A 25367-nucleotide genomic window follows, 5' to 3' on the forward strand; every position below is an offset into this window, starting at 1 on the left:
AGGTACAATTGGTAGTGGGACCCACCGTGATGTCATATAGAGGAGTTGGTGGGAAAAAGTACGTGGTGGAGTTTTTTGAGAACTTCTCAGTCTCTAGCAACTAGAGACAAGGAAATGTCTAGTAAGGATAAAGTTGTAAATAGACTATATTTGAAGACATAACATGCATCATCCATTTGGTAAGGGCATAAAGGTAAATTTGTCTGAGGCTTGTTTGAGAAGCTTTATGTTGAAGGGGCACGACTTTTGAAACTCCACATACTCCTCTGTTTTAGTCTGTCTGTCAGTCTCTATCTCTCTCCTCTAAGGGTTTACGAGATTACGTAGAATTGATCGGAATTCGGTGTTGTCAACGGCGGTGGAGCGAAATTCGTCGGTGGTGTTGCAAATTAGTCGTCGGTCTTGCGTAGGAGAATCAGGTTTGTTTTTCGCAACATTGGAACCCTAGTTTTCTTTCATTTTGGTAGGATGTGGTCTAGTTATTGCGTATTTGCTACAATGACGGTGTTGAATTGAGTTTTAAAACCCCCAATTTTTGTGGTGAATTGATAATTTAGTATGATAAATACCCTAGAAGTTGTTAAATTGTGGTGAATTATGGTCGTTGGTTTGCGATTCTGTGTGAAAAACGTGGGATGTTTGTTTCAATGCTTGTAATTATGAAAATGTGCAAAATGGTGCTTAATTATTTTTTAAAACGAAGAATTTGTTGATGAATGTTGTGTGTATGTGTTTTGTACCCCAGAATTTTAATTTCATTGATTTTGATTATAAGTATTCTCTTCCAAAGCCTAATGTTGTTTTAATTGATGAGTGTAATTGGATGTTTTATTGGGTTGGTTAATTGATGAGTGTATATTGATGAGTGTAATTGGATGTTTTATTGATGAGTGTATATTTGAAAATGTAAGAGTTTGAATTTGTTTTTTTTAAATGGGGGTAGTTAATTGTTGTAAAGAATATTCCACGATCATGTATAAGTTGGGGTAAATAAGACTGTAGTTGGTATATATGTAAATGATAGTTGTGGGTACAAATTGGTAGATTGTTTGTGTAGAATTGTGTGTTAAGGATGTGTATAATTGAGGTAATTGATCTTGTTCATGGTAAAATCAGGTTATGTCCTGTTGTAGTTGGTAATGAGTGTGAATAAATGTCACTGGGATTTGTTATGTGTCGTTGTAATTGAAAGAATTTTTGAGAGAGGTTGGGTTTGATGTAACGGGGATGTTGTGTCATTGTTTCAGGTATACAGACATGGTTCGTAAAAGGAATGCTCCTGCAGTTGGTAGCAGGGCAAAACTAGGGGTGAGTTGTTGAATTATTTTGATTGATAAGCTAAATTGGTAATGTAGTTGTGCTGTTATGTTCTATATATGGTGGTCAGGCGAAGAATGTGATTTATTGTGTTTGTTTTGGTGAAAACAGATAACTATGAATGAAGTAGTTAAGGGGGGGCTCGGGGTTTTAGCCAAATCAAAACCCGGGGCGGCTACCGAAAGTAGTGGTGTTGCTGAAAGAAGACCTAAAAGAAGTCAAACAATTGAACCAGTTGTGACTCCTCAACTAAGTTACATGGAGAAATTGATTGCTGAAGGCTTTGGTGGAGGTATTGATATGGACGAGCCCGAGGAATCAAAACATGAAAGTAATGGGCGTGGCAGGGTGACTGAGGAAGATGCATCTGAAACGGTAGGTAGTTACCAACATGAGGATGAATATGTTGATGATGATGATGAAGCAGAGCTTGTGAATGTAAAGAGTAAAAGAGCAAAGGGTAAAGGTGTATTGGAGAGGAGTAGGCGTTCTGCTTCTGATAAGCTTGGCGAAGTGAGGGCAGCAGTGTTGGGGTGACTTGTTGATCCTCTGCCACAACAATTGCAGCAGCAGCAACAGCAGCAATTGGTAAGTGGTTTGGGTATAGAATAGCGGGTTAATATAAATTTGAAAATGATTTGTTTGTGACCATTACTGGTTTTGTTTGTAGGCACCCGATAATCGACCTTTAGGAGTTATAGTAAAGGAGAAAGAGAGGGTTGTTGAAACCCAAGTGTTGAATTGCGTGAGGAGGGTATGTTTGTTATAACCGTTCTCTATTATTTGTAAATATTTAGACTATGATTGGTTGTGCCTATTTTAACTTGTCAAGTATTTACATTTTTTGATGTTGAGTATTGTTTTTCATCTTAACAGCCTGCGAATGTGGTCTGCCGCGTAGATGCATTTTCAAAACTGATATCTGAATTGGATGATTCAAGGGTGAATGTGGTGCAGGAGATGGGTTTTGGTGCACTATTGAATCTTAAAATTACTCGGTTGGACCGGAAGTTTTGTTATTGGCTGCTTACAAGGGTTGATCCAGATAGCAATTTATTTGTATTTGGAGATGGGAAAGAGCTGCCTTTATGTCCTGTACAGTGGAATTTAGTCCTTGGAATTCCCTTCGGGCGTTCCGTGGTGCCTTTGGCATGTGATGGGGTGGATGAAAATATGCAAGCAAGAATAAGAGCGATAGGTGGATGGTTTGGGACTGTAGATCCTAGTGGGAGGACACATTTATCTATTGGAGAAGCTGAGAAGGCGTTTGTGATGAGGATGGATGGAACTAAAGGACAGTCGAGAACGGCGGAAGATGTTTTGCATTTTAAGTCAGCCTTCCTTGTTGTTGTCTTAGGGCAGCTACTATGCCCCACCACTGATGGTGGGAATCTGTCAATATCATTGCTTCCAGCAGTTTCAGTTGCCGCGGAGGCGAAGAATTATAATTGGTGTGAATTTGCCTCTGATTGGTTGATGACTTATGTGTCGAAGTTTAAGGTTAAGTTTGATAAGTATGGATTTGTGTCCGGATGTGGTGGATGCACATTATTTCTTATGGTTAGTGATCTTTTTTGTTTTATAAAATGGTTTGTGTGATAATAATTATAGTTGTAGTGTTGATCGATTTGTGTTTATAACTTGTGCAGATTTATTACATTGATCATTTGAGTCGGACTCCGCTGTTTTGGAACGAGACTCCTCGGATCAATGTGTGGACACAGTCGGCAGTTATGGATGTTATTGAAGCTGATCGGAAGGTGACGGGTGATTTCGGGAAGCTGAAGGTAATAAAATGGTTATTGCTATCGTTAAAATTTTCAGTTTTGGAGGTGAAGATGTCTAAAAAGTGTTATTAATGGAGACCTTAAAATAGTAGTATCTCATTATTTAAATGTTGTAGGATATTGTCATCAAATGGAACCCCATCAATTTAAGTGCTGAAACCATAGTGTTGTTATTGCACCTTGGATTTTTTTGTGGAAATTGATATTTTTGTGAAAAATAAAACAAAATTATCAAGATTATATGATAGCTATCATACATTCATAAGGGCGCAATGCCTAAATAACAGTTTGATAGGTATCATACACTGTTGAGGTGAATTTCTAGGGTACAAGAGTAATGGTGGTAATAAAATTGTTATTTGTAACCATACAAATTTGGTATGAAAGTGATATAGGTTATGTTATTTTTGGTAGTCTGTTGATGTTGCGTACGGAGAGAGGCATTCCCGTATAGCAAGGGATAGAAGGATTTCACCTGATTTGATGGGGAGGTCTAGCAAGGATGTGATAGTACGGAGGGTAAGTTACATGAAAATAAATGTCTTTGCTTAGAATTGAACTGAGTTATTTTGATATTGAATTGTTTTTTGTAGGTTGTGAGATTGCTTGATCCTCGACTAGAGTACATTGAAAGCTTGTTGGAGAAGCTGCTGAAGAGAAAGCGTGCTAAGCCGTCTGGGCCTTCTAAAAGAGTGGAGGAGCCTCTTGAGCAAACTATCAACAGAATAGCAGCAGAAACTATTCTTTGTGATGTAAATGGTGTTGAAACTGAGATGAACAATGACTCAGTACTAGGGGTTAATAATCAAAATGCAGGAAGGGACAATGATGTTGAAGATGGAGGAGATAGGGAATTGAGGAGGCAGAACCTTGATGCAGATGGAGGAGGTGGCCAAGGGGTGTTGTCAAATGGTGGAGGAGGTAAAGAGTATGTTGATTTAGAGGTAGGTGGCAATGGACAAGGGTCAAATGGAGGGAATGGGAATGCAGAGGCACTGGGAGAAGATGCCGGTACAGAACTGCCAAAGGATTCAAGTGACAAGGGTGGTGCAGAGGGAGAAAAAAGTCAAAGTAAGGTGGCTACTATGAAAGCCCCAAAGGAAAGGAGTTCAAATAAAAGTATTCGAGCGGAAGTTGTTGTACCTGCTGAGAAGGCTTGGGTTTTGGGAGTGGTAGCGAGGAAGATTTTAACAATGATCAGGAATTTCAGCCCTAGGACAGACAAGACTCGGTAAGTGAATTTTTTATATTGAATTCATGTTTTAGAACGTAATTGAATTGGTAAATACTGATTTGAACGGTTAAATGTATGTTCAGGGGTATACCGTTGATCGAGTGCCAGGGCATGGATGCTACTACGGCGGACTGTCATGGAGTGTTGTTCATGCGAGATAGGGTTAGCTCTCAGTACGTGAGGATGGCTGCTAAGCTGTACAGCTGTGAATGGGCCAAAGAATTTGAGGGAAAAAGAAGGAGGATTATGATTGATGTTACTTTTACGGTAAGAAAATTAGTTTGTCAAAACATGTTCAATTTGTGTTGGGGATTAATCCATTTGTGGAGTATTTGTGAAAGGTAGTTAAGTGTGTTGTTGTTATGATTGGGAGTGTGTGAATCTGTGCTCATGTAATTGGTTAATTTGATGTGATGTTGTAGTTGATTTTTAGATGTAATATATTCTAGGTTGTCTTAACTTTTAAGCTTTCGTTGTATTTTTGTTTATGGGTTGTTTTGTAATTGGTTGTTGTACTAATTAATTTCTGGTTGCAATTATTATGCAATTTGTTGTATTTGTTTTTGGGAAGATTTTGGATTTGGATTTCAATTAGTGTTACAATTTTTATACATAGCTGACTATATTTTTTTTAATGAATCCACATAGTTATCCTTAATTTTATTTATTGAATTTGAATTATGTGTGAAAGTGACTTATTAAAAACTAAACAGTATGATATTCTCTATACTAAACTAATATTTCAAAGAAGAGCATAGAATTAATAATTTGATTTACAAGTTATCATTGAAGGTTGACGTTTTAATTTGGATTATCAATTCCTATCCTACAGATCACATGCATGCCACTAGTTTATTATCAAAATTAGTTTAGCTTATTGGTAATTAATATGATAATGATATGAGTTATTTAGTTAATGTTTTACAACTTAGATAGAATTGGGGTTATATGAATTGTTATCCTAGGGGTCTGCTAGTCTACTTAAGTATATTAGGCAAGTATTATTTTGATGCAAGTTCCCAAGCTTATATCTATCACACATAAATTAGATGCATCAACAGATTAAGTCTTTTCAAATGATGTTTATGTTAGTATGATTTAATCAGAGGAGTTATGAGTGCACTAACTATTGAGGAGAGCCTCTAAGTCAAGCTTCTTGGATTAAGTTACTCCTCTTAATCCTCTTTGTGTTTGATTTTTTAGCAAAATATTCAATTTTTGCTATAAGATTCTATTGTGAGTGAAAATATGTGGTGTGATTGAGCTTTAGCGTATCATTTTCTGTGATGGGTATTTATCGAATTTGTTTGTTTTTGGGTATGTTGTGGTTTATGCATTGCCTTGTGATTTTTTAAAGTTGAATTATCAAGTACTTGAATTGGCAGTGTAAAAAGGCTTGTCTGTATTTGTGGCAGGAACGTGTCATTGCGGGGGAGGAAACGGCAAAGGTGGCAGCAGCCAAACATGGGGGGAATTTGAAAGGCGTGGGCTGCAAAAATCTAGCAGCGGTTAGTGCCATATATTTGTAAAGTAGTATCTGATTTCAAAAGTTATGAGTTATTGCCATTTATCTTATAAAGGAGTGTATGTCCCCTGCTGTAAAAATGTTGCAGTTGTTTCTTCCTATTATTGAGAAGGAACACTGGTGGTGTGCTGCATTTGACATGATTGAGGAAAAGATTTATGTTATTGACTCTATGTCGAGCGATGGTGCAACAGAGCATAGTGCAGTGTTGATGAAGCTGGTAAGACTTAGACGCTTAATGAGAATGAATTTAGTAAACTGCTGGTGTTCATCATTTCTACATGCATTGTGTAGGCGTGTGCAGTTGATGTGTTGCTGAAGACCTTTGACAAGTCGTGGGCTTCGCCTACCGTAACAAACTGGCCCACCCAAATGTGGAAGTGAAGCAAACTGACAAGTAAGCTTGATTTATATGCGCTAATCCCTTACAATGTACCATTTTTGGTGCTTATGTTGTTTGGCCTTCGGTGTTTTTTGCAGTCAAAGTTGTGGAATTATTATGTTGTTGTGCATCAAGGAGTGTGCATATGGCTTCATGGAACGTTTTCTAGTGGTAAATGACTTGCACAAACCTTGTTTGTAAAATGTGTTATAATTTTTTTTAACAGCTAGATAAAATAGTAAATGTTTTATTTTGGTAAATCGCAGGAGAGCTTGAAAGATGCTAGGGACGGTCTACTATTTGATGACCTGCATAGCGAATTCAACGAATTGAAGCCAAAATTTGAAGAGTTGGTTGCAGATGTGAAGGAGTTGAAGTAGGTGTACATCTGTGTAGTGAATGTGAAGAGTAGTTAATGTGAACTTTTGATTTTTTTTGGTTCGTGTATCATGAATTATTACGGTGTTGTGCAGGTGGTTATTTAGTTTGGTTTTTTTTGGTGATATTAGACAGTTGGTACATGTTTCTGGGTAATGGCTTGATTTGAAATCGCCATTGAATATTAGTATGCTTCAGGTTTAGACTTTCGTAACAAGGATATCAAGGATTTGGTTAGGAAGTATTTACACTTAGTAGTTTGTTGATGCATTGTTTAACAAAAATCTGTGTGACGACTTGTTTGTTTTGCATAGGTTGCTAGAATGTTGGGATTTATCTCATCATGTAATATTGATATAGTATATTTACTAATTATGTTGGGATTTATCTGATCATGTAATATTGATAGTATATGTACTAATTATATTGGTATTTCATGTTCTAAAAGTACGTTTGATATATCTTGCATATGTTGATAGTAAGTGATTTTTACTACGTGGCAAATTAAACGTAAAATAATTTTGCACAACGATAATTACGAACATAGAATAAATAAATGTAGTCTTGAACTATTACTCAATACATTTACTAGGCACTAAAAATAAAATTAAAACTCCGCTACTCCGTCATTAACTTGGAATTGAACCTAAACATTAACCGCGCTACCTACTACATCATGAAGTTGGAATTGAACCTAAACATGAACTCCGGTACCTAGTACATTAATAACCTTGTCCGCTACCTACTACATAATGAACTCTACTACACATTAACTTGGAATTGAACCTAGTTCAAACGTTAACTCCTCTACCTAGTACATAAAAAACTCGAAATTGAACCTAAATATTAACTCTATTACATCATGAACGCTTGGAACTACATCACTCCGAAACATCCTCATCTGATGAGGTATCGAACACCGACTTACCATTAATTGAACGATTTCCCCTCTTGAGTGTCAACATGGCCACTGCTGTGTTGAGTTTTATGCCAAACTCTTCTGGTAGTTCGAAAATACACGGGGGCTCCGTAAAAAGCAAATCAACCCTACCGTTGGCATCAACTCCGTTGAGGTGGAGCATTTTGTTCCGAAAACTCACGTAAGCCTCCTCGTTGTTCCTAAGTACAGCACACATATCCATAGAAGAGAAGTTGATCCACTCGAAAGTTATGTCAACCTTTTCTTTTATGGTTGAAAACTTTCTTCCAAGGACTAACAAAGCCCATGGAGCATAATGATGCTCCTGCAACTTGTTCATAATCTCATCATACCAAGAAGTTAAAGGCATGAACAATGTCAAAAATCGAATCAAGTGTCGGTAAAACACGGGTTTTGCAATGCACTTAATAATGGTCTCCCTAAACTTTTTCAAGTTGAAACCAAAAGCCATTTTAAAAACATCAAGTAAGTAGAATAAGAAGCAAAATGCTTCTTTTCTAAATTTCCTTGCCTTTTGAAGACCTAATGGAGTGAGATAGGGTTTCGAAGGGTCAAATTGAGTACCTGAAATGCCTTCTGCTCCACTACGGGCAAAAGCAGCTAGAAGATGACTTATCATTAAGCGGGACGATCTTTCCTCTATGGCTAACGCACCAATTGTGTCCTTCACGTCCCTCTCTGTTGGGTGTTTTAAGAATTCCATAACGGTCGGGGTGTAGTTAGTTTGTTCCTCAACATCTTATTCCTCAACTATATCTTCGACCTTGTGTTCTTCATGCAGAGGAGCTTTTCCCTTTTCCTCGTAAGAAAGCCGTCGTCGAACAGCAACGGAACAAGGAGGCAACACCTTGTGGTTGTCGTGGAATGCATGGTTGGGTGGAGTGGAATCCATTACAGAATGTTTTTGGAGGAAATGTGTTATTTTGCAAGAAATTAGTTTTCACGTACACAAAGAAGGATTTTTTGTTGTAGTAAATACTACTACAACATGAACTCACTGATGTTTGGCTTCATTTATGGAGAATGGTGGTTGGTTGACTTGAATACTTAGTTTAGTGTTGTATCTAAAATATGTTGGTTATAAGTCATTCGTAAGTCAAATCAATTTATGGAATTGGTGCACACTACTTTACTTATTAATCTTCCGTTGAGATTTTCATATCCCAACAATTTCACTTCGTATGCAAACCATTGTAAAAATATGTCCCAAGATACCAACAAAAATATTTTATATACCAACTTAGGTGCAGGTACAAAATTAACTACGCGTGCCATTAAATGAGGCACACTCTTCAAGAACTCTTTTGGTCTTAATTTAAGGAAAAAGTGAAATTGAATGAAGTGTACTTTCATTTAACGTTGTTCATGAAATTAGATTTATGGCTTATTCGTCTTTATAGTTCATCAAATTACTACATTTAATCCTCATCGCCTATCACGTAATAACATTCATCATGACTACAACATAAATTTGGAATCAACTACTTTACAGTAGTAGTAGTACATTAACGTTTATGAAATTTGTAAATAATTGGTAGTAGATTATTAGTGCATTAAGTTGTACTTAAGTTACTAGTAGTACGTTTGCTTTTACTGAATTTGTAAATTATTAATAGTACATTAACTTATAAGTGCATTTGTAGATTATTAAATTTGTACGCTAGTTATAAGTTAATTATTATAATGTAATAGTTCTACGTTCGCTTTTTAGTACATTTGTAGCCATGTAAATAAGTGTACCAACAACTGAATTTTTTATACCAACTACAATACACAATGCACTTAACACCAACTTACATATATTTCATACAAACGATTTTGTTCACCTACCATGTACTATCTTTCGTTACTATTATATCATAATCCTAAACCGTAGTAACTATTAAACCAGAATTACAAAATGAAGGGATCCTAGTAATATTAAATTACATCTTAAAATAAAGAAAAACAACAAGAACACCCAGAGCAATTGTAATTCGCTTAATAGACCTTACAATACCACGAATATCAACGACGCAATTGCAAACTTCCCCCAATCCCACCTCAACTAGTCTTTTCGGTATCATTACATCTGACCAAATGAGGTTGTCATCTTCTACCCACTTGAAAGAGTTGCACCGTCGGCACTTGTAGTAAGGTCTACCCGGGTTAGTTGAGGAATCGGAGAACCTGATGTCGGCTATAACCGAAACACAACAAGGGCATCGGTATGCCTCCACCCACAAGATGTTCAATTCACCTTCCGATTCGTAAATTCCGGGCCGCCGTGGAATCATTTGGTTCATGGTCGATGGTGATGTTGTGGGCTATGGCTTGTAGTTGTTGGGAGGGTTTTTAGAGTCTGTGCAAATGATTTCTCCACAACATATAAAATGAACAAATAATTAATAAGTAACCAATTTGGAAAACCCAATTCTAATTTAAGAGGTAATTTTGAAATTTAAATTTGGGATTTCAAAAATTGTTGAAAATGTTGCATTGGGGGGAAATGTCCCGCTTTCCACTAGGACTCATTAGTTATACCTCGTAAATTGCACTAATGAAGTACATTTGTGTCAGATGTTTTTTTCCTGGAGTACGAATTGCATAAAATACCAACACACATATATATAATACAAACAACACCTTATAAAGTACATAATGGTATTACTTGTCGTCCATTTTATGCAAACAAATAAGGTCCACATACCAACACATAAATTTTTCAAATACTGTTGTCAATTTTGTGAAAACCCTCTACAATAACCAATCTATACTCCCAATGTTTAAAGATACGTTTTCAATATGCACCAACCTATGCGAGGTGGAGAATATAACCACTCCCAACAACTTATCATATTATACCATGTCAGATAAAAATGGACCCAAAAGGACACCAAATGGATTAAGTAATATACCAAAACAAATTGTACTTTTTTGGGGAAAAACTAAGTCTTTAATATGCAACTAGTCGTTACATTGAGGTGTAAATACACTACTACTACTGAATTTTAAAACATATTATCCGAAAATTAGTAATGGCCACAAAATATTGTAAGCGAAACAAACCATCAATTACAAATCGTGTTTATCAAAAGCAAATTCAAAGATTAAGTGATGTTCAACCCAAATTACATCCCAAGAACTGTATGTATTTCGATCCGATAAAGCCAAACAACCCAGAAATAGATTACACGGGTTGCAAATACTACGTCGACGTGTTTTCACTCTCAATTGAACACCCAATTCCGGATTACATTGTCCAACAAGAAATGCTTGCATCAAGAAAACAGAAGGGCAAATTTTTAGGCCACAAAGAGCAGCTCATGAAGACGGCTGATGGGAAGGTAGCACCATCGCACTTACCTCACATAGAAGACCTTGGTGACTACACGGGGAAGGTAGGAGCGTTTTTCGAGTGGTGTTTTAAACAATTGGAGGTTGGTGAACTTGTCCCCAAGTACATATTACCCATTTTAGATCCAGAGCCGGTGGTACGACCTGAGTTCACACCGTGTTTCCGGCTGCCCACATCGCCAAATTATTTGTTCATAGGCACCTTCACAGACACCTTGCACTTAATGGTAGTACATACCGAAATTTACGATTTCAAAATTAAGGTCGATTCTCATGAATTGTCCAAAACAGGGAGAAGGTATCATGCTGTTGAGGTAAGTTCGAGTACAGTAGTTGCCCAAAATAGAGATCCCATTTTTATTGGCGAGTACATCGTAGTTTGGAATGCTAGGGGTATGACTCGACAATCGTTCGTACAAAATTTCAGTAAAATTGACGAATTACTTAATCCTGTTGCTATTCTAATCACTGAAACTCGTACACCAACCACAATGATCGATCGATTAAGCAAAGATTTACCAATTACCTACTGTTTTCATGCTTTTGGTCAAGAAGAAGGTCCCGGGGGAATTGTGTTAGGATGGAATGCTACTTACTTGAAGCCGCGGTACTTGCATAGAGAAAATGGCATTGAATTTGGTCGTCTACTTGAGGTACAATTCAAGGTAATTCAATTATTTTCAGTTATTTACATTTCATGTAAGTAATTAAATAAATTTAATTAACGTCCATTTCACTTTGTTGCAGACATTTCGGACAGACGGTACTGAGAAATATGAGACGTTCGAGGTAGAGGAAGACGAAAACAACGACGCCACAGAAATAGTTCTTGAATTAGAGGAATATTAAGGGCCTCAAAAAGATGTACTAATTTGTTTGTTTGTTGTTTGATGCCTCAAAACAAACCAACACGACATCAAATCTGGAATTATCTGTTATTAACTAATGTTACGATTTTTATTCTATTTGTTGGTATTTCAAAAACAAGTATGTTGGTATAATTAATCACTTAGTCAGTATGATCAAATATCAAATACAACAATCAGTAGGTATATTAAAGACTTTTGTTGGGATACACATATTATTAAACCCAGCTGAATTACAATTACTACCCACCATTGCAAATATACTCTAAGCACTAGTAGTCACCTAATCCCGCAGTGGTTAAACGAAATCTGCAATGCCTACCTACTAGACTGTTATCGTTGCACTTCACAACCTTCAAGTCCCTCTCCCATGAATCCGTGTCGTTGTTGTATTGTTTTGAAACAAACAACCTAATTGGCATGAGACTTTCCCATACCATCCCAAGGGAAGCCTTCACTTCGCGCCCAGAAGTGAAGGTTCGAATAGCATTTCGAGAATCGGATGTGTCAAAAATATCAGTCACCTCATTCACTACCACAAATGCAACATTGTAACTTGTGGCCAATTCTTTCATCTTCTTTGCTGCTGCAATTAACACCTTTCTACGGTCGATGAAACCTTCGCTGGTGTTATCATGGTGATGTCTAAACAAATACGCAATTGAATCAAGAACTACGAACCTAATGTGCCTGCAGCTATCATGTGAACTGATGATCATGGCCTCAACTTGATTCAACACCAACATTAGGTCATCTGCCTTGCTTATCTTCTTCACTTGTACCAAACTAAGTGGATCTTCCCCATCAAAGTCTTCACTTTGACGCAATGTTAAACTAAGCTGGTACAACCTTTCCGCCGGGAATATGGGACAAGCTTGAATGTAAATAGATGACCCGTAAAGCCCTTCCGGTGATATAAACAAGCATGTAAGAAGTAACTGTAAGCATAATTGAGTCTTCCCGACACCGCTTTCACCATACAACTCTGTCACTTGTCCCGTTGCTATACCCCCATTCAACATAAGATCCACTCTTCCACATTTTGTTCTAATTTTTTGGTTCATTTTTTGTAAATATATTAGGCCCTCAGTATTTTCCTTTACATACATCTCTCTCTCTCTCTATTATATATATGTTGAAGAGGTTAATAGGATAGGATGGAAATAACTTTTAAGATTACTCTTATCCATTTCGAAGAATCATGTGTACGTTGGTATTGATTACGTGGATTCTGGGTTCATGTTTGCATGTTGGTATTCATTAAGTGGTTGTTGGTATACAATTAACCATTTAGTATAATTTCATATAAAATTGGTACGTACCAGTTTATGGAATTGGTATTAAATAGGCAATAGTTGGTGTCACCATTTTTTCCAGAAACGCAATTACATTACAATCACCATCACCATCCCCAATTAATGTGTAAAACCCTCAACGTTGAAAGTTGTTGGTGAAGTACTGCAACGTCGCTGTGTTGGATAAGTGGATTCCACCCACGGATGAGTAATTGGTTGCAGGTAACGGTAACAAGTTGCTCACATTAGTACCCTGCCACCAATTGAAACTGGAAAATGATTCTTCTTCATCTATTTGTAATACTAATATGTAATGATTATGCCACGACAACTTACCGACTGAATACACTCTCCCACCTCTTGTTCTGTCCCAGGTGTAAAATTTGCTCCACCACCAGAGCTGCATGGAACCAGATAATGTATCGGTATGCCACCAGGACCAACAAAGAATGCTTGATTATAAGCTGATCCGATTTGACCACCAAAAAAATCCAAAGGATGCCCATCTCTTCCTCCAACATGCCATTGCATACATGGTCCCTGCTGCTTTGTCACCCCAAACAACAACAAAACAAAAACACGATGAAAATAAAAACAGTAGATTGGTGCTTTATCACTCATCTCACAGAAAAGTACAAAATGCAACCCCTCACCCTCCCTGCAATGCAAACAACTTTGGAGTCCTTCCTACAACGCAAATAGCAGGTCCAGAAACATGATAATATATGTCAAAAGATCATATGCAGTGATGCAAGATGTACACACAAACAGACCTAAACTATCTACCTGTGCATCAATCATAACGGATCAGGATATCAGCTCAGAACAACCTGTTTATTTACTTATCTGTTAAGTGAGTTAACTATCCTATAAATCCATTTACAAGAGCTTGATATTATTTAATTCCAGTAATTGAGATCAACAACAAATATCAAACCAAACCTTGCACACATTACTAATTGAGATCAATTACTACTCTACACACATTATCAATTTCACTAAAAAGTAGTACTAACTTACCACTGCAGTGCTTGTGCCCTTGGCACCTTCACCTTCTTTGGTAACATTCTCCCGTTCACCCTCACCTGCAGATTCACCATCACTTGACACGGCTGCTCTCTTTCTACCCTTCCCTTTTCGGGTACTTTTTCTCCTCTTTAAAACAACAACCTCGTGCTCGCTATCACTTGACAATTCATCACTCGATGTTTCTAAAACCTTTTTCCCCTTTCCTTTGCCTGAGCTCTTTCTCTTCTTAGGACCCAGTTTTTTTTTCTGCTTTTGTGGTGCCTTCTTCCTTGCCCGACTGACCGGATCTTTCAGATTTTCATTCCGTATGGAGTTCGGAGTGCTAGTTGGTGTAGGAGAGTGAAATAAGGCAGTAGGAGTCGCTGGATTACTAGTGGATGGAACACTACCTTCAACACCCTTGTTGACAGAGGTTGGAGTACCAACAGCTTTGTTGTTTTCTGGTTGGTTTTCATCACAATTACTCTTATTATTACCTACCATAGATTCAGCCCCTACAGCTTTCCTTTCCTTCTCATCCAACCGCAAACTAATTGCTGCAATTTGCTCCATCAGTAAAGCAATATAATCATCTGAAACCATTGCACGAAGCAGAACAGGTTCAAAGGCCAACATAGCTTTGTCATACCGCTGAACTTCTTCATTTTTTGAAGGATCGTGGTACGCTACTTTGACCATAGTATGCTTCCGCTGCATGTCTTTCCGCCACCTATCAAGAACATACTTCTCGGGAACAACACCATTCAATTGAATATCCAACACTTTAACAATATGACTACAAAGTATTCCATGGCACTGAAAATGTTTGCAGTCACACTCAACATTACACGTTTCCATGTCATAGGTCACTACAACATTCCTCTTCTCATTCTTATAGGGAATTTCTTTCTTCAAAAACTTCGACCATACCCATATCCGGTCCTCTATAACATGTTCCACCACGGTATCCGATAAGTTCCTTCTACTAAAGGACCGTCAAATACATCACTCTAATGCATTGAAGCTGAACCTCCTCAAACTTGGCATCTGTGTAAAGTTTCTGGTACGTACGCTCCAAAGCAAACTCCGTCATCAAAGGACGGACAAAACGCCTACTGTTTGCATCTGCCTCAGCCTCATCCTTCGCCCTACTCTCCATGGCCTTGCAATATCTTGGGGCAAACAAAAATAAACGAGTGCTCCTCTTTAAATAGCCATCAAAGAAGCTATTCATACTTTCCACCCTCTGTGTTGTTTGCATTCCTGCCCAGAATACATGTTTCAAGTATGCCGGTATCCACATTTCTCGCTCCTGAAACAAACCTGCAAACAAACAGCACAACCATTAACATTAAACAAAAAACCTACATTAGAAAAAAAAACAATAATTAAAATAACCGACAACATACATACCTTCCAGCCATTCATAGCAAACTTTTCCCTTCAATTTATATTTCTCCATCGCAGCTTGCCAAGATTCCTCAAACTACTGCCCTGTCAAACTATTATAAATAGCATGCTTAAGGACCACCTTTATTTCTTTATACTTCGACAATGCACCAAGCTTCTGTCCAAACTTTTGCATTATGTGCCACATGCACCAACGGTGGTAGGTACCCGGCCTAGGAAAAACTTCTGCAATAGCCTTCCTCATAGCTAGGTCCTGATCGGTCATGATGGCAGCCGGGGCTTTGCCTCCCATACACGCATGTTTTAAACAACCAAACAAAAGTCTCCGTATCTTCGTGAGACAACAAAGCACATCCCAACAACACACTTTGTCCATGATGATTTACTCCTACAAAATTTGAAAAAGGCATCCGATACTTATTTGTCATATACGTTGAATCAAAGCATACCTCATCCCTAAAATACTCATATGCAACCCTACTACGAGCATCAACCCACATTACGTCCTTCAACCTCCCAGCTCCATCTACTTGATGCATATGAAAAAAAATTTGATTATCTTCAGTCATCTTATGGAAATATTCCAACATTGCCATAGCATCTCCGTACCTTAACTTCAGCCTTGTCTTTCTATTCACAATGTTATACATATCTTTTTTTGAAAATCCCGTATTCTCGTACCCATTTCTTTGGTGAGCTAGGTTATTATAAATTTGAGGAATGGTAGATCCTGCCCCATAATCATTATCAATTCTTGCCTCAACCGTCTTTGAAATTTTTTCTTTTTTAAACATGGAAATATGATTAGAGTCACTAGGTTTTGGACTGTGCCCCTGGTGCTCATTCACAACCTTCATCACTACCCATTCACCTACTTCATTCATAGCTGCATACAAGAAAACAGGGCAGTTGCACTTTTTAGACTTCTTTTTCACCAAAGGCTCTACATTCACAACTACCCTTTTCCCATTAACAACTCTCCTATACCGTGTCAACCCATAACACTCACACTTCCACACATAATTCCGGACAGTTTTCGCTTCCCCAGTTTTTAAGGGCTTTCGGCCACCTACACATACAACACCAAAACCTTGTTGTTTGCCATAGGTCCTGTAGTACTGATTCACTTCTTCCCATGAACAAAAAACCATTCCCACAGAAGGTGCATCAACTACCTTCACACCACCAGCATTTTCTCCAGCATTTTCTCTAGATTTTTCTGCACCACCATTCTCCACCACCTCATCAAGTCCCTCTCCCACATTCGACCTTTCTTTAACTCTGGTAACCACACAATCATCATCCTCAACATCATCCTCAACCTCATCCTCATCATCCTCCACATCTATATCCTCAAAAACATAACCCTCTTCACCAATAACCTCATCATCATTATCATCAACACAACGATTACTATCACCATCTAAATTAACCCCAACATCATTGTTCTGCATCAACAAATTATAAATATATACCAACGTTCACTGATTTTATACCAACTACACAAATAACAGATACATATACCAACTAACAAATAAATAATACAAACAACAACACATTCCAAATTCACACCCATGTACAGCATGCCCCACAACCTTCTTCACCTAAACACAATTTTACTCGGGTAATTTGAAACCAATTTTGAGCAGACAATTCCCATTCCTATATTCATTTGCATTTGCAATTTTCGGATCAAAAAAGACATAATTTCAACAAAAAAACCAATCCCACACACCTAAATATCGAAAACGTAAACAATTTCAGAACATGCATTACACATAAATCAACTACATTTACCATTTTCATAATAATTTGCATATCAATCAACAACATTCAACAACGATACTACTAATTGTTCGATAAGGATCAACTTACAACATTCAGTGCGCGCTTCACGTTCGTCGTCACTGCATCCTCCATCAAGCTCCTCCACGCTCACCAAAATTGGGGATGAAAGACCTGCCCCGGGAAGAAGAAACACACTTCCTCTCTCTTGTTTTTGGACCTTCACAGTACGCCAAAAAGAACCTTCACTTTCTCTCTCCTATTTCTTCTTTTCTTTTGTTCATAGTATTTACTCGCAATTCCAATACTACCCTTACCAACATATGCATGTATGTTATGTCATGACATAGTGGGTAATGTCTGTTATGCCCTTACTAGAGCTTTCATTGTCTCTAGTAGCTAGACCCTGAGAAGTTGCGGAGTTTTTTAGGTTTTTGGGAAAACTGGGTGGTAATATACACACAAAAAAATAAAAAAAATAAAAAAAAAAACAAACAAAAAAATGAGGTGGTATTGTACAAAATGTGAACAAAACATGATGGTAAATTTTAAATTTTTATTTTTTATGCATGATAATTCAATGTGATATGACTGTCATGGCTTATGTGGATTTTCGTTGTCAGATGTGTTCAAATGTTCAACGGAGATGAAAAATGAATGTATTATGTAATAGGAAATTATTTACCATTTTTCATCTATTATTTTGCATAAACAAAATTATTTACAAGATGGAATTTCTTGATTATTTGATGAAAGTTTCTGTTATTCAAACTTTAAACGATCAACAAAGATCTGGTATTGGTCAGGCTGTCCTCCATATATAACGCATTATAGAAATTCTTGAATGATCAGTATGTAGTAGTGAACAAATACAGCAAGATAGTTGGACAAAGTTAATTGCAATAAAAACTTGATTTGATCAATTAAATGAAATTGTCAAAAAAAAAAAAAAAAAAAAAAAAAAAAAAAAAAAAAAAAAAAACAAAAAGCAAAAAAAATGATATTGTCAAGATTGATACTTGATGCTTAAAAAAGATTACATTTTCTTTCAGAAAAAAAAAAAGACACAAAAATAAGACAGAATATAATTAAAGCCTATCTCTAACATTATTTTACCTTTTAATTACATTATTGACTTCTATATAGTGACTTATGCATGATTTTGACATATAATTTTAAATTAATTAGGAATACAAAGAAACAATTTAGGATATATATATATATATATATATATATATATATATATATATATATATATATATATATATATATATATATATATATGCGTATTGAAAACCTTAGATGGCTTATCCAGTTATGTAATTTTAATTAAATTCTGTTAATATCAACTGAAAATAAACCTCAAACTAAAGAATGAAATAAAATCAGGAAAAAAAAATAAAGAAAAAATAATGAAGAAGAAGAAGAAGAAGAAAGAAAGAAAAAGTCTATGAATAAATATAAATTCAACGGATTAATAAATGCAATTATGAGTCAATAAAATGCTACTAAAAAATAATTGAATTGGCAATCTCTTAAATAATCAAAATCCTCTTTAAATTATTGCATACGTTCTTTATATTAGTTTTTAATAAGCCGCGTACAACGGTTGTCTCATACATTTGCATGTTTCGCCAATCCTATATAAAGTCAATTGCCCAAAGAAAATACAATCAAACCATCTACATTACAAAAACCTACCTAGCTCTTCATTACCTCATTTATCCTTTCTAGCTTTCTAACAAAATGAGAAATCTTTCGTTTTTGTTCGTGTTTTGTCTCCTATATTCTCTCACACATGCTATAGAACTGGACTTTTGCGTTGGAGATCTTAGTCTTCCCAGAGGACCTGAAGGATATTCTTGCAAAGATCCTGCTAAAGTCACAACTGATGATTTTGTTTACACGGGTTTCCGTGGTGAAAAAACTCCCAACAATGTTTTTGGGAACAATGTGACTTTAGCATTTTCGGATGTGTTCCCAGCCTTTAATGGTTTAGGCATATCCATGGCCAGGTTAGATTTTGCTGTAGGAGGAGTTATCCCAGTACACTCTCATCGTACGTCAGAAGTTCTTATTTTGGTAAAAGGTTCGATCATTGCAGGATTTATTGATACCAACAACACCGCATACTATAAAAGATTAGAGGTTGGTGACGTGATGGTATTTCCACAAGCCATGCTTCATTTCCAAATCAACGTTGGCAAAACTCCGGCTACTGCCTTTGTTAGTTTGAATAGTGCAAACCCAGCACTACAACTTACTCCTACATCCTTATTTGCTGGAAACTTACCTGCTGACATTGCTCAGAAAATTACACTCTTGAGTCGTAAAGAAGTAATGCGAATGAAGCGAATTTTCGGCACAGCCTAATTAATACCATTTTAAGCTAATCTTATATTCTAAGCCACCGATTTATCTCAATGTCCAACTTATTTATTTCTAAATAATATGAAAATAAAGGGCATATGAATGCCCATTGTAATTTTTGTAGCCTATCCCTCTCTTACATGTTTTGTAATTAATTATTATTTTAGTGATTGTATACTTCCTTCTTATAATTTCATAATTAATAAAAGTTTGTTCATCTTTTTGTTATTCTCCCTTCTTCAATGTTTAATTCTTCATAATTATTGTCGTATACTTATTTTTATTAGTTATTAATTGACCAATTTTTTTTTCTTTAAAAAAAATACTTCGTACTTATTATTTTCACTCATTCAGGATTATATTTATCATTTAAAAACAATTAACGTTACTAAAAATAAAGAGTAACGTTACTTAGAATATAATTCACATATAGTATGGTCAAATGATTCGATTAACTTAGAATACAATTCATATATAGTATGGTTAAATGGTTCGATTTACAATGTAATTATACCGGAATTTATATATTTCTCCTAACTTTTATTTTTTAAATATTTCACTAACGCACCTAGCAAAAACCTTGCAAATTTTCAATATGTCAACAAACTTAATATATACGAGTAATAAATATGAATTGTGACAAAAATGAATTGGCTGCATATATATAGCGAATTAGTGAGTAAACAAATATGAAATGTTATATATCAATAGTTAAGTTTTTAACTTATAATATAAACAAATTCAATTAAATTTGAGTTTGACATCTATCTTGTTTATGCATGTTAGTAACATCATAAGATGCTACGATTCGATTCTTAAAGCCCCTATTAAATTATAGTAGAATCTCGATTTGATAAACAATGCAAACAAAGTAACAAGAGGCCTGGCCTGACTTAATAATAAGCTGTTTAGGCATACAATTCAAGAGGGACACATGTTAATGGATCAAAATGTTATTAAAATATATGAATAAATAAACTAAAGTTAAAAAAAAAATAAAAAATAAATAAATAAATAAATAAAAAACACAAACATAAGACCAGACAACAGACACACTATTTTTGACATGATATAATTTCTAATGTATAGATCGAGCATAAGCCAACTTCTAAAGGGTATACTCTTGATCTATATTGTGTGACAAGTTGACAACTATGTGAATTGGATCGAAGAAAAAAAAAAGTCTAGTCTCATACTCTTATGCATGTAGTCAACATCGTAGGGCTGAATATCCCTAAAATACCCAAAAATAATAATAATAACAATTATTAAATAATTAAAATAAATTTATTTTTGAAGAGCTAGGAAAGCCAAAATGTACGAATATAATTTACCCAAAAATGTACTAACTTTTCTCAAAAAATACAAAAAATAAAAAATAACCTACCAACTAGCTAAGTGCCAAAGTAAATTTTATTTAAAAAATAAATAAATAAAAAAAAGTGCAAAAGTAAATTTCAAAAAAATTAAAACATTGAAGTATTAATTTCTAAGTAACCTCTAATAAAAAAACAACACTGTACAATCTCTCAAAAATGGTTATACAAATAAATTAAATAGAATATAATAAATGCAACATTGGAGTCAATAAAATCATACTTAAAAATCATTGATTTTGATTAAACTAATAAGTTCAATAAAATATAATTTACGCATAGTCGGTAAACGATTGACGTGGTCTTGATCTAGTAAATCAATGAACAATTCTTAATAATCTAGAAAGAGAGCTGCCACCGTACCACGTAAACATGCAAACTCGGCAAAGTTCTATATAAAGGGTGGCATTCGCCACAAAGAAAATACAATCATCCCATCTACATTACAAACAACCCATCTCTTAATTACATTTTTAATCCATCATTTGTATCATCTATTTCTAGCTTACACAATGAACACTCTTTCAGTTTTCGTTATCTTTTGTCTCTTAGCCTCCGTCTCACAAGCCATAGAACTCGATTTTTGTGTTGGAGATCCTAGTCTTCCTAGAGGACCTGAAGGATATGCTTGCAAAGATCCTGCTAAAGTCACAACAGATGATTTTGTTTACACGGGTTTTCGTGGTGAAAAAACTCCTAACAATGTTTTTGGCAACAATGTGACATTAGCATTTTCGGATGTGTTCCCAGCCTTTAATGGTTTAGGCATATCGATGGCTAGGTTAGACTTTGCAGTAGGAGGAGTAATACCAGTACACTCCCATCGTACGTCAGAAGTTCTTCTCTTGGTAAAAGGTTCAATCATTGCTGGATTTATTGATACCAGCAACACCGCATACTATAAAAGATTAGAGGTTGGTGATGTCATGGTTTTTCCACAAGCTATGCTTCACTTCCAAATCAACGTTGGTAAAACTCCGGCTACTGCATTTGTTAGTTTGAATGGTGCAAATCCAGCACTACAACTAACTCCTACCTCCTTATTTGCTGGAAATTTACCTGCCGATATTGCCCAGAAAATCACACTACTGAGTCGTAAGGAAGTAATGCGGATGAAGCAAGTGTTCGGCACTGCTTAATATTCATCTTAAGCTACTCCTGTATTCTTTATACTAAATTTTAAGCTCACGGTTTATATAATTTCAGTGCTCAAGATAATTGTTTTTAAAGTTTATGTTAATAAAATGAAGGGCTTACATATGCCCCTTGTATCACTTGTAGCATATCCCTCTGTTACATGCTTCGTACTTAACTAATTTGTTGTATTTCATGAATCATGATTGTATGCTTCTTTTATTCTCTTGATCAATATAATTTGTATAATACATTATCTTTAAACTCGTTCCGATCCCTTTCTTTGCTGGATGTTATATAAGTGGCTCTTCACTTTTGACAACGTAATAAATTAAGGTCCTTACGATGAAAAAAAAAAAATTAAGAAAGGACTTGGCATTTAATTCATTGGATCAATATGTGTTATTTAGGGTTCAAATTATTTCGTATAAGAAACTATTCTTCCTTATATAAAGAAATCAAAATTTCCTAAAAAAAATGAAAGGAAAAAGAAGTTAAAAAAATAAAAGAAAAAAATGTTTTTAAAAAAAAAAACCAAACTAAACATAGAATAAATCAAAGACATCAATGGATAACTATGTTAAAGGATCACCTTATCTAAAAGCTTAACTGGTGAATTGAAACCCAAGATCTATTTATATACTCTATCACGCCCTTTTATCTAGGAGCTCTTTGAGTTTGAAGTGTGGATGCGGGAGCATGAGCTCCTTTATACCACGTTAAAGGGTATAACCGACGGCTGTCTGTTGGAAGCTATTCACGGGAACTAGGTTGATCCTTTTCTTGTATAGTAGTCAATAACTATATACTAAAAGACACACCAGCAATGACACGTGTCAATTTCTGGTGTGTCCTTAGTATTTTTGTTTTTTTTTTTTAAAAACAATCCTTTCATAAAACTTTTATATTTAAGGAAATTATTATATACAATAATAATTTTCATAATTAACCATATAAAATAATTAAAGATCTTTTACATTCTATGAGTTTTGGCAACATTACCATATAATTATTTTTAAAAAAATGCAAACTTTGTGAATTTTTTTTAAGAATATATAATCTTAAGAATATACTAGACAAGAATAATTACTAAATTAGGAAAGACAAAAAAAACCTATATAATTTATACATACTTCTTTGATTAATTGTAAAAAATAAAAAGAATACATCAATTTTGTCTTTGAAAAATTAAAATGACGGGCATCAAATTAGTCGATAAAATGAATGTTAGCGAATGATTTAAAAACGTTCGCCAATTACCGACCGTTTTTAAAATCAGTCATTCAACATAACTTTAATATACTCATTCGACTAAAGTACTAAACAACTCTTTCACGTAATATTAATACAAGTATTTAAATATTTTTGTAAAGACATGAAATAAGAAAAAAAAAATAACTATTTTTTGGTAAAAAATTGCTCACAATAGTCTTAGAAAATTTTTTAATTAAAAATAATGTTATTTAATGATGAAAATTAAGATATACCGTGCATGGCACGGGACCTAACCTAGTGTTATATATTGTTTAACGCTAAGAGTCTAATCCTTTTATTCCAATATAGTTATGATGGAATCTCCTTGAACTTGTAAAGTGGGCTCTCTCTTAGTGACGGTGCGATACAAACCCATATTTAACATTGTATTAGAGTGAGACCCACAATCATTTTGTTACTACATGCTTTTGGTATGAAATTTCCTAGACTTTTGGATCTCCTAATGACAGATGTGACCCATACCCATAATTACAGTAAATATTAGCACGAAAATAAAAAAACAGAATACATGAAACCTCTATAAATAAGTAGATAGTTTTTTTTTCTTTTTTTTATTACGGGAAAAATAATTATACTAATAGATAGTCATACAACATCTACAAATCATAATATACCTCTATTAACCACAAATTTAGAGAAAAGAACATAACTCTTACAGTCAAAATCATAACTCTTTTGCAATTATGACATAACTCATACTCCAACGATTCAGCTTGATGTGAGCATTGATTTTGATATCTTTCTATCTTCTCAAGTAGAGCGAGCTAGCTAGAATTTCACATTCTATATTGATGTTTTGATTATAGAATTGATGACAATACTTAAATCTAACTTGGCCTATGTGAATTCCTTTCCAATTAATTAATGAAAACCCTAAAAATATAAATCTCGTCCATAGGTTAGAATCAAATTTCCAAGAAATTGGAAAGAAGACTCTCATAGAAGGATAGAACAAAGCAAGAAAAAAAAATAAAAAAATAAAAAAACTAAAATGAATCAAAGAATAAGGATTAAAAAGAATCTAATTTCCGAAAATTTTAGATTATTTCGGCCTAAACGATAGCCGAAAAACCATAAAAGAGAGAGATCAAATATACTTGAGGAGGCAAGCTTTAAGATAATTAAACACTCACAATAATAGGTAACTAAAAGGAAATCCAAATCTTATTGTGAACATCAATAATTGAAATTAAATACTATTAATATTTTGAGTTTAAGAAACTTATAATTTCTTGAAAGTAACCCATAAATAGTGTGTGGCCCAAGCGATGCTCTGGGCTTTTTTTTAAAAAAAAAAAACAACTTGTAATTGAATAGATAAGTTCATTATTTATTATTCATTTATCCATTATTTGTTTATAATTTATAATACTTTTTCATTAAACATTTGAATAAAATATTTATGGAGCAACTATTGATTAATTATACAAATGTGTTCCCGTCAAAAAAAAATTATAAAAACATGTTCTTTGTTTATAATTTATATTATAATGAAAATAAAGACATAATTATTATCAAAATAATTAAATAACTAAAATTAATTTATAACAATAGTTATTTTTTCTTGCTTGTATGTATTACCTCGATTAGCATAATTAGCAAATAATGGGATCTTTTTTTTAAAAAAAAGAATTGTAGTTATTAAATGTTAAAATCTCCATCCAATCTATATAGTTACATATTTATGAGTTGAGTATAAAAGCATGATTAATATATGGATGAGATGGTAAGACACTTAATGCATATTTTTGTGGTTATGAGTTCGAATCTCATGATAGACATTTTTATTAGAATATGCTCATAGTTGGAAGATGACATGGCGAGGGTGCCACGTGGCACATAAACGGTTTTAGGAACGCTTTTTAATATATAACTAGTGTGTGTCCCGAGCGATGTCCCGGAGTGCTATTTTGTACTTTGAACTTTTTTAATATGATAATTATGTTCAA

The 25367-nt window shown here is 34.8% G+C and overlaps 5 protein-coding genes across 7 annotated transcripts; 3 read left to right on the forward strand and 2 right to left on the reverse strand.

Annotated features, from left to right (window-relative positions):
* Positions 1-293: 293 nt before the first annotated feature.
* Positions 294-6949, forward strand: LOC145611995 (uncharacterized). 3 transcript variants are annotated; one of them, XM_081667375.1, is made up of 13 exons: positions 294-419; positions 1248-1308; positions 1429-1905; positions 1988-2071; positions 2194-2877; positions 2967-3104; positions 3519-3623; positions 3698-4335; positions 4422-4605; positions 5754-5846; positions 5952-6260; positions 6344-6416; positions 6512-6949. In XM_081667375.1, the coding sequence occupies exons 5-11, from the start codon at positions 2278-2280 to the stop codon at positions 6180-6182; spliced, it is 1989 nt and encodes a 662-aa protein (XP_081523501.1). In that variant the 5' UTR covers positions 294-419; positions 1248-1308; positions 1429-1905; positions 1988-2071; positions 2194-2277; the 3' UTR covers positions 6183-6260; positions 6344-6416; positions 6512-6949. The 3 variants fall into 3 exon arrangements, with proteins under 3 accessions (XP_081523501.1, XP_081523503.1, XP_081523502.1); XM_081667377.1 differs by having other exon boundaries at positions 6158-6260; XM_081667376.1 differs by lacking the exon at positions 3519-3623.
* Positions 6950-12037: 5088 nt separating this feature from the next.
* On the reverse strand, positions 12038-12829 carry LOC145610497 (DNA repair protein XRCC3 homolog). The gene has a single exon (XM_081665824.1). The coding sequence runs from the start codon at positions 12827-12829 to the stop codon at positions 12038-12040; it is 792 nt and encodes a 263-aa protein (XP_081521950.1).
* A 2725-nt stretch (positions 12830-15554) lies between these two features.
* LOC145610498 (protein FAR-RED IMPAIRED RESPONSE 1-like) lies at positions 15555-17138 on the reverse strand. The gene is made up of 3 exons (XM_081665825.1): positions 17115-17138; positions 15928-16926; positions 15555-15809 (listed from the first exon to the last, which is right to left on the reverse strand). The coding sequence occupies exons 1-3, from the start codon at positions 17136-17138 to the stop codon at positions 15555-15557; spliced, it is 1278 nt and encodes a 425-aa protein (XP_081521951.1).
* A 1821-nt stretch (positions 17139-18959) lies between these two features.
* On the forward strand, positions 18960-19805 carry LOC145612292 (auxin-binding protein ABP19a-like). The gene has a single exon (XM_081667665.1). It carries the CDS (start codon positions 19010-19012, stop codon positions 19634-19636), a length of 627 nt encoding a protein of 208 aa, XP_081523791.1. The 5' UTR covers positions 18960-19009; the 3' UTR covers positions 19637-19805.
* Positions 19806-21521: 1716 nt separating this feature from the next.
* LOC145612278 (germin-like protein subfamily 3 member 3) lies at positions 21522-22148 on the forward strand. The gene has a single exon (XM_081667654.1). It carries the CDS (start codon positions 21522-21524, stop codon positions 22146-22148), a length of 627 nt encoding a protein of 208 aa, XP_081523780.1.
* The last annotated feature ends 3219 nt before the right edge of the window (positions 22149-25367 follow it).

The sequence above is a fragment of the Chenopodium album genome, chromosome 24 (assembly GCF_948465745.1).
Source record: "Chenopodium album chromosome 24, dcCheAlbu1.1, whole genome shotgun sequence".
Classification (NCBI taxonomy): domain Eukaryota; kingdom Viridiplantae; phylum Streptophyta; class Magnoliopsida; order Caryophyllales; family Amaranthaceae; genus Chenopodium; species Chenopodium album.